Source organism: Lepisosteus platostomus, chromosome 28 (assembly GCF_059453375.1).
Source record: "Lepisosteus platostomus isolate fLepPlt1 chromosome 28, fLepPlt1.hap1, whole genome shotgun sequence".
Lineage (NCBI taxonomy): Eukaryota > Metazoa > Chordata > Actinopteri > Semionotiformes > Lepisosteidae > Lepisosteus > Lepisosteus platostomus.
Window position 1 is genome coordinate 7,150,471 of NC_142638.1, and position 13,801 is coordinate 7,164,271.

Sequence of the window (13,801 nt, forward strand, 5' to 3'; positions counted from 1 at the left end):
TTTGGGGGGCTATAGGGGGGTTGGGTTTGAGATCTTATCTTTCAGTTCACAGAAAAAACCCTGAGAATAGAGCAGCACATTGCTGGACTATGAAGGGAATGTTCACCCCTGGAAGGCTGCCTAGATAAACCACATGGACAAATATTAAGTTGTTGTTTTTTATCGGGTTTTATTTGCTTTAATTTTTATGGCCTTTTTTCATTTTGTTTGCAGTTTGTTTTGCCTTATCTGAGAGCTTGGTCTCCTTCGCCGTTGCCGACATGGGGACAGGGAGGGGGTGTACGACGTCCCAGGTTCACATCGGCACCAGCTCCTTGGCTCTCCGTGGTGTTTGAACACAACCATGGAAACACAGGACAGTGCTGGGAAGTTTCAGCAGCTCCCTCTGTCTTATTGTTTCCAGCCTCTTGCAGTGGTTGAATCGAGCTCAAGTCTCATGAATTCTGCCTGCGTTTGTATCGTGGTTCAGAGGAGAAAGATGTTCCTCTTCCACTGCTGATTTGTGGGGGGAAAAAAGTAATTGAAATTTTGTCTTTTGTAAAACAGGAGGCTGTTCTTTATGAAAATCTACACTGTAATTGTTAATGTGTGGAATGTACTGAATTACTCGTTTTAAGACTCAAGATACTTTTTCCTTTGCCTTGAGAGACCCCTGAGTCTCTCTAACCACTGGTCTGCTTACTGTTACTGTTCACACTATGACACAGGACTTGAGGAGTCTCTGTATAAACCTTCTGTTTTACTCAGAGGGATATACCTCTGTAGCACTGCAAAACACCTACTGTACACCCCGACTTTCAGGTCACTGGTTTCAAGGTTCAAATCCAGCTCAGTTTGCCAAAATAGGGTGAACATTTTCGTGTTTAAAGGGGGCTCTGGATTGGCTGGCTGAAGGTATTGAAATTGGTGCAGAGGGAACACTGGCACGGGTTTGAACATTATAATCCATCACCTACTGTATGCTTAGCACTACGTACTTGCGTTTAGTACACTTGGCTGTTGCCTCTTTGAAAATGAAGTTTTGTTAGTAAGTCAGGGCGTGTGCGCTAGCGAGTGCCTGGAGTGGCAGCCATGGATTTTGCGGAGACATGCTGTAGAGCTGGCAGTGGTTCCTGTGGTCCCGTGCGCAAGCAGATCGGGCACTCTGCCCAGACAGCCTGGCTGACTCTTTCTCCTAACCTGGCGAGAGGATGTGAAAACACCAGCGCAAGGACTGCCCCTGCCATTGTGCCACTGTGATGTCATCGTTCAGGCTCCGCCTCTCGTAGGGATTCCCTTTCTTTGTTTCCGAGGCAACGGCTGCTTTGGCAGCCCATTCATAAAACGGTACAACCTGACTAGTGAGCGAGAGCCAGATTTTACCTAGGCGGTGCCCTATGGCAAGGCAGGGAAGAGCAAAAAAAAAAGATTCGCTCATAGCATTGCTATTTATAGTTTAATGAAGTAGTACTGCGCATTAGTTGATTTCTGTTTCATCTGTATTTGTTTTTATGTATCTGTACTTTACACATGATTTTAATTTAACTGATGTTAAACTTAAAGAAACTAATAACTGAATTTGCAGTACAGTGTACTTACAGATGAAAATTTGCCTCAGGTCAGCTCTTTGGCTGAAATCGTCTACCATCTGTTTTCTTAAGATATCTTGTTCGATTAGGAAGGAAACGGGGAATCAACAGTGTCACAATGCTTGGATGGGATGGAGGAATGCAGAACCAATACAAATACACACACGCATAAAAAACCTTGCTGCAGTGAAATTGTACTGCTAAATGGGTTGGACACGGTGCTGACGCAAGCTGGCGTGCCTGCGAGCTGCCCTGGAAAGTGGCTGATGTGAGTCCGGTGCGAGTGAAGGAGGCAGGCCTGTCTGAGGGAGACCGCCCCAGATCCCACTACGCGCCGGTTGTGTGCTGGGAGAATCGCCTGATCCGTGCCAGGCCTTTTGACACATGGCCTGAATTATCCACTGGCGCTGCACCACGCAGCCTGATCCAGAAAGCCCAGCCCCCGGCGGCCTCCCAGTCCTGCTCTCTCATCTGGGCTTTCCTCCGTCGCTCCTCCGCTGCCCTTCTGCGCTCTGCCTCGGTGCGGGGCTCGAGAGAGAGAGCCTCAAAGTGGCGCCCGTGGCGGGAAGGCCCTCCGTGAGATACAGCGGGTCTTGATTTAATTGCGCGGACGGGGTTTTGACGGGACAGCTGCAGTGTGTCGCACAGAGACGGCTCCAGTCCCCGACACAGAGCGGTCATTTGCATTGGGGATGTGCTCCAGAGTCCTTTCGGCTTTTCCTCAACAGGCCCTCTCGCCGTTTCCAGCGTGCAGAGCAGCAGTTTTAAAACGATATGTCTAAAAATATGTTTTCTGGCTGTTACAGAAAATAAATCGTAGCAGACATTTAGAGTGACCAAGGGTAGTTGCTGTACATGCCTCTTGAGAGCGCCAAGAAGCTTTTGCTGAAGGGGGACTGGATTCATACCAACTGACACCGTTTGAAGAAGTACAGAAGTCTGGCCCAGCATGGCTCTTCCAGTCAAAGAATAAGCACCTTAAACTGGGAAGATTGTATTATCAATTAAAATGACATGTTTTCAATGGCGTAATAATGCAATAAGGAGGAGGCAAATAATCGTCTAAAAAATGATAGCATTGGGATCAGTTTCATTTTAAGATGGAAATGAGGCTGAAGTGGAGAGCGCAGACTTGGGTTCTGCAATTGTGTTTTGAGTTTCATTTGTCTCATATTTCCTTCTTAAAGAGGCTCCCAGAGTGTTTCTCTGAGCAGGGAGCACATGTTGTTTCCTGTCTAGGAATCGGCACATGCAACTTTAATTCCACCTTTAAAAAAAAAAAAAGAAGGCCTAATTTGTTTTTCAAGCGCGGTTACATTCTTGGCAGCGTCTCGTAGTGCCTTGGCAGAGTCGAGCAGGATAGGAGCGAGGCGGTGAAGTTCGCTGAGGCTAACGAGCTGCCCCTGACGAAGAGGCTCCGGGCTCATTGTTCAGGCTGGCCCACAGGGGGCCTCTGCTAGCCCCTCGTGTCCACAGAGCCGGGCACCGGGACACACCTCAGACACGCGCAAGTCCTCTGTCCTCTTGTCCATGAGTGTCTGCGTACTTGTTTTTATCAGGGAATAAGAGAAAAGCCTTCAGGAGTACCAGCCTCTACAGCCAGCCTGCCACTCTGGGGCAGTTCAAGAGCATGCACAGCATAATTTCAACAGTATTTTGGGTATGGTGGTAATTTAAAAAGTAGTTGTTTTCTTTATTTTCTTGAAATTGTTGTAGCATAACGAGAGGTAGCTATGTGAGAGAGCAACTATCTTGGCCCAAGGTGGTGTGGCCTAGGGCCAAGATGGCCGTCTGTTAATTGGAAGAACCTGCAGAATGAGGCACAGCTGGTCGGAAGGAGTAATTAGCATTCGGAGGGACCGAGATTCCACGTGAGGGGAAAGAGCTCTTAGGATAGGCTCTGCTTGCACATAGCCACTCCTCTCGGCTAATTAAGAGGATTATAAAATCAGCTGGAACAGCCAGGGTTGCAGTCTGTCCAGGAGGAAGAGTGAGAGCTATTTCTAGAGTCGGATTGGCTGGTTTACAGGCCCATGGGACTCGGCGACATAGGGAGGCCCTGTGCCTCACCGTCAGCAGCCAGACAGGTGATCTCAGAGAATGAGAGAGGGAGAGAGAATAGGAATGGCAAACCTGCCTGCTGCTGTGTGAGGGATGCAGGTGTTTGTCACTGAGTTGATTATTAGTGAAGATCCAGTGCTTGATTAAATTTGAGAATTGGGAGAGGTAAGATAGTGAATAATTCCTCAGCCCTTTGGACCTTCAGGAATCTTTACCAAGAGTGGTATCTAAGAGATCAGCGTGTGGTAAAATAATTGCACAATGTAAATAAAGGCCAGCTTGCTCTGCTGAGCTTCCAGATGGGCAGTACCTGTGGAAGGGTGACCAGAGCGCCCCCTGCTGCACGACTGTGACCAGTGCAATGCTGCCTGTGTGAATGAGGAGCTGAAAGCATGCCAGAGCCTTGTCTCTCCCTCAGTTTGCCATGGGGCTGAGTTATAACATACACACCTCATTAAACTCCTCTCTAAGGTGTCTTTTTGCAGTTTTTTTCTTAGTTTCGTGAAAAACAAGCTTTTTCCTGTATTCTACTACAGTGACCAGCACCAAACCTTTCTTTAGTCAACCCAGCACTTACACTTTTCCTGTTCCTCTTCTTTACGTTTTTTTATTTAACAAAGTTGTAGGTAAAAAAGATGAGCTTTTCAGTTTTCTTTTCATTTGTTATCCACTCTGTGACTCAGAACAGATTGTAATATTGTAGTCATTCTTTTTCTTAACAAAGGCAACTCAATCCCTTTCCCTTCCATACAGCTCTGGGGCACAGCCGTTCCTCAGAGCCTCTAGCAGGTTTACAGAAATGGGGGCAGCAGTGTTTGTGCTGCCCGTCTGCTGTTTCCAATTCAAGTTCACTGCAGGCCCCCATAGTTTGTTTTTTGTGAGCGATGTAGTGTTTCATGTAGGCATCAAAGACGGGCAGTGTGTCACCGGGCTGAGACGAGCCAGGAGTAACCCAGGGTGGGCTCTGGACAGAGTGTCTGCGTGTCTGGGAGTGTGTGTGTGAGGCTCTCTGTGCCGTTAGCATGAGGGCAGCCTGGATTGTGCATTGTGCCAGTGTACATGCTGGACTACAGTCTCTGGACTAACCCCAGAAGCTCCTGGGATAGCAGTCTGAGATCCTTCCAGAGGGTCCAGTCACTCATTAAGGTGAGCCGTAGTAGTTCGGGTTCTAGACTCATAACAGGAAGGTTGTAGGTTCGAAAACTAGGTGAGACACTGCTTTTTTTTTGCTTTTTTGACACTCCTTTTTTTTGCTTTTTTTGCTGCTCCAGTAAAAGTACCCAGCAAATGTAAATCTCTTTGGATAACAACATGAGATTAATAAGTACTTGAGCTTGTCTGGGTTTCTTTTGGCTTCCTAGCTATGCTCACATTCTGGTTTGCTCTTAACTTCATTTGCCAGTCCATCTTGAAAGCTGGGTGGGAGTATCCTGTTTTGATCTGGGTTGGATTCTTGCAGTGGTGGTAGTCTTTGAACCTTGCTGGTCTCTTCCTCAATCCATACTCTGTGTTTAGCAGCCCAGTCTAGATAGCGTGCTTGTGTGACAGCCTGTACATGTGGCTGTGCTGACCTGGAGAAGTGATTAAAATGACCTAGGCTTCCCAGGGTCTCATGATCATGAGCAGTATCCGAGAGAGATATGGATAGGAAAAGAACAGGAACGTTTTCCGTTTCAGCACAGGAAGGGTCAAGAGTCAGAGCAGTCTTACTGTACACACCTGAACACTTTCAGGATGCCCTGGGACACTGCTTTCCCTACCCACCCCTCCCACCCATTATTTGACTTTATTTTCCCAACAGTCACTGCAAGGGGTCTGATCTTGTCTCCCTTTGGAGGGGACGGAGAGCTTGACGAGCTAGGTGGTAGTGCCAGTTTGGGATACCGTCTTCCTCTGCTCCATGTGAAACGTGCTAGTCAGATCCCTGCCGCACCCATCTGCCGGTTTCTCTCTGGTACAGTTACACTCGGGTTGTAGCTGCTGCCCACTTGCACATGTTTTAAGGGTGTCCTGTGAGGGAGGTCTTCTGCATGTAGGCGACTAGGCCCTTGTGCTCCGTCCCCGTGATGTCTCCTGCAGTTACTGTCCGCCTCGCTCCTGGGTCTCGCTGCAGCAGACACATCTATTCTGCAAGACCGAAACACCCTCAAATCGTTCTCGGTTACACGCATTTGCAATAGTTGTTCTTATGGAAGGAAGGGAGACTGGATGACATTTTGCTAGTGCAGAAACTTTTCCATGTTTTTTGGGAGTTTTTTTTATCTGGTGTGTTGGCAGGCTCCTCCGCTCCTGTGGAATTCTCCGTAAAAACACACCTCCGACATCAGCGGTGCTTTTCCGTGCTTTTCCCTCGCTGCGGGATAAGGTTGCAAACTGCAGCACGTGGACAAGCTTTTGGAACGCGCCTGGGGGGCAGCGACGGAGGGCAGGCCCAGCTTTTTGTTTTTCTCTGATCGTTTAAGCAGGTGGCACTGCAGTTTCCTCGTTATGTTATGTAGGTGACAGACCAGCCCTCTGCTCCCTATATTATTGCAAACCTTCTGAAACAGCAACAGAGTGGATTTTGTTTGCACGCTTAATTCAGTATGTGCACAACCCGTGCTTCGTCTCTGTGATGTGGGTTTGCTCAGACGCTACTGTACTCATGTTAAAGGAAATGAAACTTTGCTCAAGGGATATAAATTAACCATAAATAAGCACAAATAAGCATGAGCTGTCTGGTGTTACAGCCTCTGTACGCTGGCGAAGTGGGCTGCCTGTGCATTACAGTGTGCAGGCACAGCCCGGGAACGTGAGCCCAGCCATGTTTTGAAAGATCTCTGGAAATCCGCTTCAGCAGCTACAACAGTTTGTTCCAGACCCCCGCCACCCTTTATGCAAAGAGGCACCTCCTGTTTGGAGTCCTGAAGGCACCATTGATCCAGTTATAGACCTTTGGGTGAGCAGTTGTTCAGAGTTTTGAATACATTTTGCTCAACAGACCTCAAGTGCAAGCGCTCATAATAATTTGCACAGTACCTCGCAGTTCTGTTTTGTTTTCATAACCTTTCTGCTGGGGCTGCCCCTACGTGAGAAGTACTCCAATTCACTAGGCTGCTGAAGGGTTAAGGGCTTGAGCAGTGACTGGGAGCAAACATCTTCACCTCGCTGAGCTTCTCCTGTTCTTCCCACCTTGAGCCCCCAGTGGATACAGCAATGCTGTCTGTCACTTACGTCAACTCATTAAAAAAAAGTTAAGATTGTTTTTGACTGCTTTGGCTCGCTACCCTCACCTACTCTCTCTCTTGTACTTTTTTTTCCCCTCTTTGCCACTCTCCCTTCAGTCCCAAGGGGCATAAGTGGAAAATTACACCTTGGCTTTAAGAACTGGTTTGCCTGGATTGAGTCGAACTCTTTTTTTTAGAAATGTGTTGCAACACGGCCATGCAAATGTACAAGATCAAAGGCAACACACACACACCCCCTACTCACATACACAGACTCCCACACCTGCTCTGAGCAGCAGCAAAGACAGACTCGTCTAGCTGCTGCTTATTAAGATGAAATGAATGAAAATCTACCCCTAAGGACTGGGACAGTTAGGGCAGCATGTGCTGTACAGTAGTTGGAGCTGAAAGAAAGGCGAGAGGGTGGCAGTTTTAGGCGCTGTGTAGAGCCAAAGTTCGGAGAGGGACAGAGGCGGTTTGGGATGAGGGTACAGTTGGGGTTTGATCAAAGACGTCGTTGTCGCTGTCTGCTCAGCACTCACAGACATGGCTGCGAAGAAGGAAGCAGTGTGTTTGTCACCTCTTGGTTTGCATTGAAGCAAGTGGGTCTTGTGAGACCAAGTCCTGAAGGAGGCAGTGGGGCCGTGCAGTGACATTGAGGGCTGAGTCGTAGCTGGGAGGAGGGGGGGGAAGTCAGAGTATTAACAGGAAAGGCAATATGGCTTTGATCTTTAGCTTTGTAGTCGTTAACTGTATTATCTCAACGCAGCTATTCTGAGCGCACAAAAACGAGCTTAACCTTCCTGTACAGTTTTAATAGTTTAAATGGATGCAAGGGCTTTACTTCTGTAAACCCTGCACGTGTAAGACCTGCTTCCTTTTCTTCACTTGTTTTTGATTTTATATGGGGCTTCATTTGCTCCCTGGGCTTTCTGGACATCCAGGCCTGAGCCCAGCTGGCTGGGAGAGAGAGGAAGGAAAGAGAGGGCTGAATGGGTTGGAGGCAGATTGAAGCCACTGTTTCTTAGAAAGCAGGGGGATATTTCTGGCCGGTAATCCTCTCCAAGCCTTGACCTGTTGTCTCCTGAAATAAATGTCAAGTGGGGGGGTGTCTCCTGCAGAGACAAGACCCTTTCTGGGCCTGCTCTGCAGGCATGCTTGACCTCCGCCTGGCTCCATGCTCCGCGAGTGTTGCCCCAGTATGTCCTGCTTGTGCACAGCTGAGCTTGTATTGATACGGACCAGGGTTCGCTGAGCACCCCGCCTTCTGAACCAATCTCATCCAGGTCTTTGGCTGCTCTTCCAGCCCTTTATTTATCCGGTGCAGTTCAGTTAATTCTTGTCAAGTCATCAGCCCAGCTCCACCAAATAAATCCTACCGGTGCCGTGGGCTGGAACCTGTTGTTTTCCTGCTGCCCAACCCCACTTCGTTCTCAGAGCGGCACACCCTGTCGGGTCATGGGTTCGGCGTGCTGTCTCGGGCATACCTCCGAGCCCCCAGTCCACGCAGCCCCAGTGGGTACCAGGCCCTCCCGGCTCCGGCCTGCAGGGTCATCCCAGTAACAGCTGTGTTTTCCATCAAGTGTGTAAATCCATAAGATGACGCTGGAAGTACAAATCTGAAAGATTAGAAATGGTTCCCCGTTAATGTTTGTCCTTTTCTAAAAACACAAAACAAATGTATAGTGACGGAGTGGCCCGGGCAGCACTGTGCAAGAGGTCAGGGGCGTGTGCGCGTGTTGCGGGCCAGCGCCGGGCTGCGGCGCCGCAGCTCGTGTGAGTCGGCCCCAGGTCAGACACACGCTCACCTCAGATGCTTCAGTTAAGCTCAGCAGAGCTCACCGTATAAAGCAGGGCTTTTTGAGGAAACCAAAAACCGTTTTTGGCTCAAGCTTGGGGCTTCACTGTCCAGGTCTACAAGGCATTTGAGGCCGTATTGGCAACATAGGGCTGTAGCACCGGATCTTATTACAGCGCACTCTTAATCCCTACTAACATTGTAACCAAAATCATTATTCAACAAAAACAAGATGTGGATTGATAGCATGTGTTGTTCCAGTGGTCAGGCTGTTGCAGATATTGCCGAGGTGGGTTTTTTTACACTTAAACTTCACGTCTCAAGTTTGGTGTTGCACTAAATTGCTTATTATAAAAGGGCCACATGATAATGTTGACTGTTTCACACAGGAAGTTGACATATTTGTAGTGGCAATTAGACTTGATGGTCACAGACTCTGTCCACAACTAACTTTAATTCCGTGTTTCCACAGGTTTTTTCTTTGTCCCCTCCCACCTCCCACCGTCTCGTGAGAATTGCTGAGCTCCGTTGGGTCAGGGGTGGAGCATCTGCAAATCTGATGTCACCGGGCAGCGTCACCATGGAGACCGTGCCCATAGTGACCTTGTGACGGCTGCAGATTGGCTCACCAAGACCTGCGAATGCAAAGTGCGCATCAGAGGGTGGGGCCTGCCTCAGTCTCGCGTGATTGGCTGCTGGATGGAATTGAGGTGAATGGAACACATGCCCAAAGAGAAAGACCCTAACCTATCAGAGGGAGAAGAGAAACGGTGAGTGGCCAGTCCGCTTTCGTTCTCTTCAGTGCTCCATCCATGTGTTTGATGTTCGATTTTCTGTTTTTTTTTAATGTGTTAAAGGCTGTGCTTTTGTGGTGAGGGCATCTGGACAAGGAGAGGGGTCACTTACATCCTATATTTGTGTGTCTTGAAAAGTTGGGATGTAAATTGAACATTTTACATACTGTACCTTGACTTAGTGGAATGAAAGTCATCAGTTCTCTGATGCAACGCACGTCTTTTGCCTGGCTCAACTCGTTACTCAAGTGGTCGCTTACACACATGTCTTCTTGTTTTGCTCAGTTCTGTTTTTCCTTGCTGACGTACATACAAAGAACTTTCGGGCACGCTGAAGGTTGGAAACCAGACTGCCTCAGGCATATCAAAGATTATGGTGTGTGCTGTCTCCAGTAGCAACCACTGAAAGAAAAAAGGAAACAACAGTATTGTAGTTTCCCAAATAGCTGAATGATACAAACAGGTCACTGAGAGTTTGTGGTGTGCTTTCCTTGCACGGATGAGAAGGGGATGTTAATGCTGCCATCTAAAAATTTCAGAAGTGGGTCCTTACCTTAAAAAAACCCAGCCACACTCTTGGGGGAGGGGGTGGTACATTGCAGAAGATTGTACTCCTTGGTATTGCTAGTGTATCCTTACCCTGCCAATCCACAGCTCACTCCCTCAGTTAGCTAAGAAACGAATTACGTTTTATGGGAAGTATTTGAAATGGCCCCAATAAAGCGAGCCTCCTGGGATCTTTTTAAAACCTGCGAATCTCTGAGCTTTACACGCACAGCAGAGGAAGGACTGAGAAAGAAACCACCCCCCAATTAAAAGAAAAATTGCAATTCCATGCTCTGCTTTGCTACCATGACCCACACATAAGTCAGGAGGGGAAGAAAAAAACATCATGGCCGAACTGTTCCAGCAGCATTTCTATTGCTGTGCACTGGTCAGATCCCTGGCACGGCTTTCCCTAACTCGTGTAGGGAACAAAGCTGCCAAGGGTTAACTCCTCATGGGTCCTCCTGAATCTTCAAGCCATGCTTTACCTTGTAGAGCCCGTGTGCCTCATTCCTCACCAGCATTCGCCTGGCGTCTCTCCATACAACCCCACATGGAGAAATCGAGTACACCAGAGGGCCGGCCTCCTCCCACTGAGAGGCCTCATCACTGCTGGGAGAGATGCCCTGGGAAACCTCCTAGCAGGGCCTCTAGACAAGAAGCTCTCACCCCTGGGAGCATCAGGGATGGGTGGGCTCTCTCCTGGGGGTGGATTTATCTTCACCAACATATCTGAGCTGGTGACACTTAAAGCACAACGTGCAGTTGTGCTTGTGATATTGCATCTTCTCACAAAAAAAAATGTATTTGTAATAATTTCATATTTCAGTTTCCTTCTGTGTCTAAATTGGGGGAAACCTAGACCACTAAGTGTGGTGTTATGCAGCCTCCGATAGCATCTATCACTTTCAGAAATCCCTGAGCCGCAATCAATCAAGACGAAACTGTAAAGAATGTGTAGTTACACAGCCGTTGAGTGATTAAGACAGAAGTTGAAGCATGTGTAGTTTTCCTTACTGCGGTTAATTGTCTTTTCTCCATGGTGTGGATAAGGAGCACAGCTGTGCTTGGAAAGAGGGGTTTCCCTCGGGGACGTACCCTGAGAAATGCTGCAGTTTGCTGTTCCTTCCGATCTCCCTAACAGATTAATCCGTGACAATGGAAGTCAAGCTAGGGAAAGGCAGGCTTGATTAAATCGCGGCAACAGACACCTGTCGGTAGATTAGCGCAGCCTGTGGGCGGTGATTGGAACAGGATCTATAAATAGTCCCTGCCGCTATTTCTAATTAAAGAAGAAGAGCAGGCATTAACAAAATCAGATCAGACTTGCAAATTTATCTAGCCAGCATGAACTTGTTATCCCCAATTGTCTTTAGTTACTTTTCAATTGCCAGTTGAAGTGTGGCTTCCTTATCTCATTCCATTTTTGCACATGGCATTTGCATGGCTTTGCCTGGCATCAAAGCCAGGAAGAAGTTAAATTGCTGCTCTGATTGGATGCTTCAATATTTGCACGCAAAAATCTCTTCATAAATCAGGGCCATAGCCTCTCAGGGATTCTCGGAGTCTGTCGTGTGCAAGTGGTCATAGCGAGGGAATGAGCTCCGTGGGAGGTGATCACATAATATGCTTTGCTTTGATGTCCCGGCCAGATGATAGTGTGTTAGGTCCTGGGTTTTTAGTTTAAAAAAAAAGGGAAACGCGCAGCAGCTCTGTTGTTGATGTTGTTGGTATTGTTTTATTCAGCCGGGCAGGATTATTGATTCTCGCTGCAGCTGCAACAGAAGAGCAGTGTGAAAACAGCTTGATGACAGCTGTTTGTATCGCACCTTTGATCGCCGCTCTGCAGGCTGCAGCGCTTCCCAGTCCTGGTGAATGGGGGGGGTGTCTGGCCTCATGGAGAAATGTGATGGAGATCCAGGTCCTGATGAGGAGGCTGACAGACAGCTGGGTCAGAGGGGAGGAAGTGTGGGTCGGCAGGGAGCTGGACGGGCTAGTGAGAGAAAGAGCTGACCAGCAAACTGACAGGCTGCAGAGAGAGAGAGAGAGAGAGTGAGATAGGCGAGCAGAAGAGCGCACTGGCTGCAGGGGGGATTAAAGAGCTGAGAGTGTAGGATTAGGCGGTGGAGGGGGGAAGCCTGGGTGACAGCAGGACACCAGAGGACAGCCCAGGACACGCCGCCATCTCGGTGTCGGCAGGGCGCGCCATCCCTCCTCTGCGCGCCCCTCGCCTGCGCCGGTGGCGCCAGCGCGGCTGCTGCTCCTGCTGCCGCCCGCTCTGCGTCACCGCATGTCTGCGTGCGCCCGCTCGCTCACGGGCAGGCTGCGATGCCCCTCGCCCTGCCCGTCTCCCTGGCCCGTGCTGCCCCTTCCCAGGTTTCTTGAGTCCTGGCACAGCAGGGGCTGTGAATCGCCAGCTCTTCCCTAGTGGGGAGTAGATCTCAGTCAGAAAGAGAAAAAACAATTTCCATTATTTCTTATTGGGGAAAAATTGAAATAAGTCTTGACTCCAGAAATGTCGCCCCTACTTTTACTTCTTTCACCAAAACCACACCGCTTACCTAGTTAGACATTAATCATACCTAAGGACAGTACTGTCCTGTATAGCAACCACTTCATTTGCTTTTTGTACAATTACACACACACTCAGATTTCATTATCTTAACACCTTAAGGTCCGCGATAAAGCTTAAACCACTATTTTGAACAGTGAACTGCATCTCTCATGTCTCTCTAGGCTCTGTGCTAGCTCTCACCCATGTTAGTGGAATCTGATGGGTACACTCAGTGTGTTTTGATAGGTACACTCAGTGTGACGCGAGTTTCATTATTCCTTCCACTTCACATTTGGCAGAGATTTTGACATTTTTCTTCGCGTTGCTTTTTTGTAGTTTTAAAGATGGCTTTCTTTATTTGAAATATGGGTTACAATTTTTTCTGCATAGTATCGATTTTTCATAAAGAGAACATTCATGAAAAGAGGAACAGGTGCGTTCTTCTTTTTCATTCCACTTTTCTCCTTCTGAGGGTCCTGAGTTTAAAAGCTGGGATACGGGATGCTAAATGTGAGACACGGCATCACTGGATGAGGGTTAATGCAAACACAAAGGGTTTCAGTATAGATTTCTGCAGGGGGTACTTGATAATATTCTAGGGGAGCTGTCACATCCCCACTGCAACAAGCCTGTCAACAATTCACTGTGATCAGTCATGGGCCACTCTGAATGACACCTCTTCAAACAGAAGAAGACAATCCATTTAGATGCAGTAGGCTGGTCCGGTGTAAATGTAGTCTCTTTTTGTGAATGAACTAGTTTTGCTACAGTCTCCAAAGAGGTTCCAGCTTTCCTGTTCATCCCTGTGCTCAGTAATATGATTCTTTGCTTCAGCAGATCCCTGCAGGGCTGAGGAACAGGCTGCAGAATCGGTAAAGCATGTGACCCATGATGTCATATTTACGCTGGGTGCCAAAACAAATTTGGACAGAGCTTACACTGGCTAAAATGAGGTTAGAAGTGTCTGAAACATTAAAAAGCACCGGACAAACGCTGCAGTTAATCACTGTTAAAATAGCAATTGTTAAAACAGGGGCCTTTTGGGGCAGGACGTTAGTGCACAGAAGAAAGAAAAACAAACAGTCGTTTCAAAGATCAAACCCTTGGAAAAATGTTTGTTAAATTGTACAGCTTTTTTTTTTCTCTTTTAAAATCCTACTGGAACTGTATATTCATAGACTGTGAAGTCTTTGTCAGTGCAAGGAGAAACAGAAGGCAGGAGGGGGGGAGTCAGACGCTGTACTGTAGGAGAACTTTATGCTGTATGGTTGCAC

General features: G+C 47.9%; 1 protein-coding gene across 5 annotated transcripts in view; it reads left to right on the forward strand.

Annotated features, from left to right (window-relative positions):
• thrab (thyroid hormone receptor alpha b) overlaps positions 1 to 13,801 on the forward strand; it is a 142,764-nt gene that overhangs the window by 104,336 nt on the left and 24,627 nt on the right. For all 5 annotated transcript variants that reach the window (XM_088623266.1, XM_088623267.1, XM_088623265.1 and 2 more), the window contains one exon: positions 9,106 to 9,403. In XM_088623266.1, coding sequence (XP_088479392.1) covers positions 9,348 to 9,403 — 56 coding nt within the window. In that variant the 5' untranslated portion in view covers positions 9,106 to 9,347. The remainder of the gene's footprint in view (positions 1 to 9,105; positions 9,404 to 13,801) is intronic.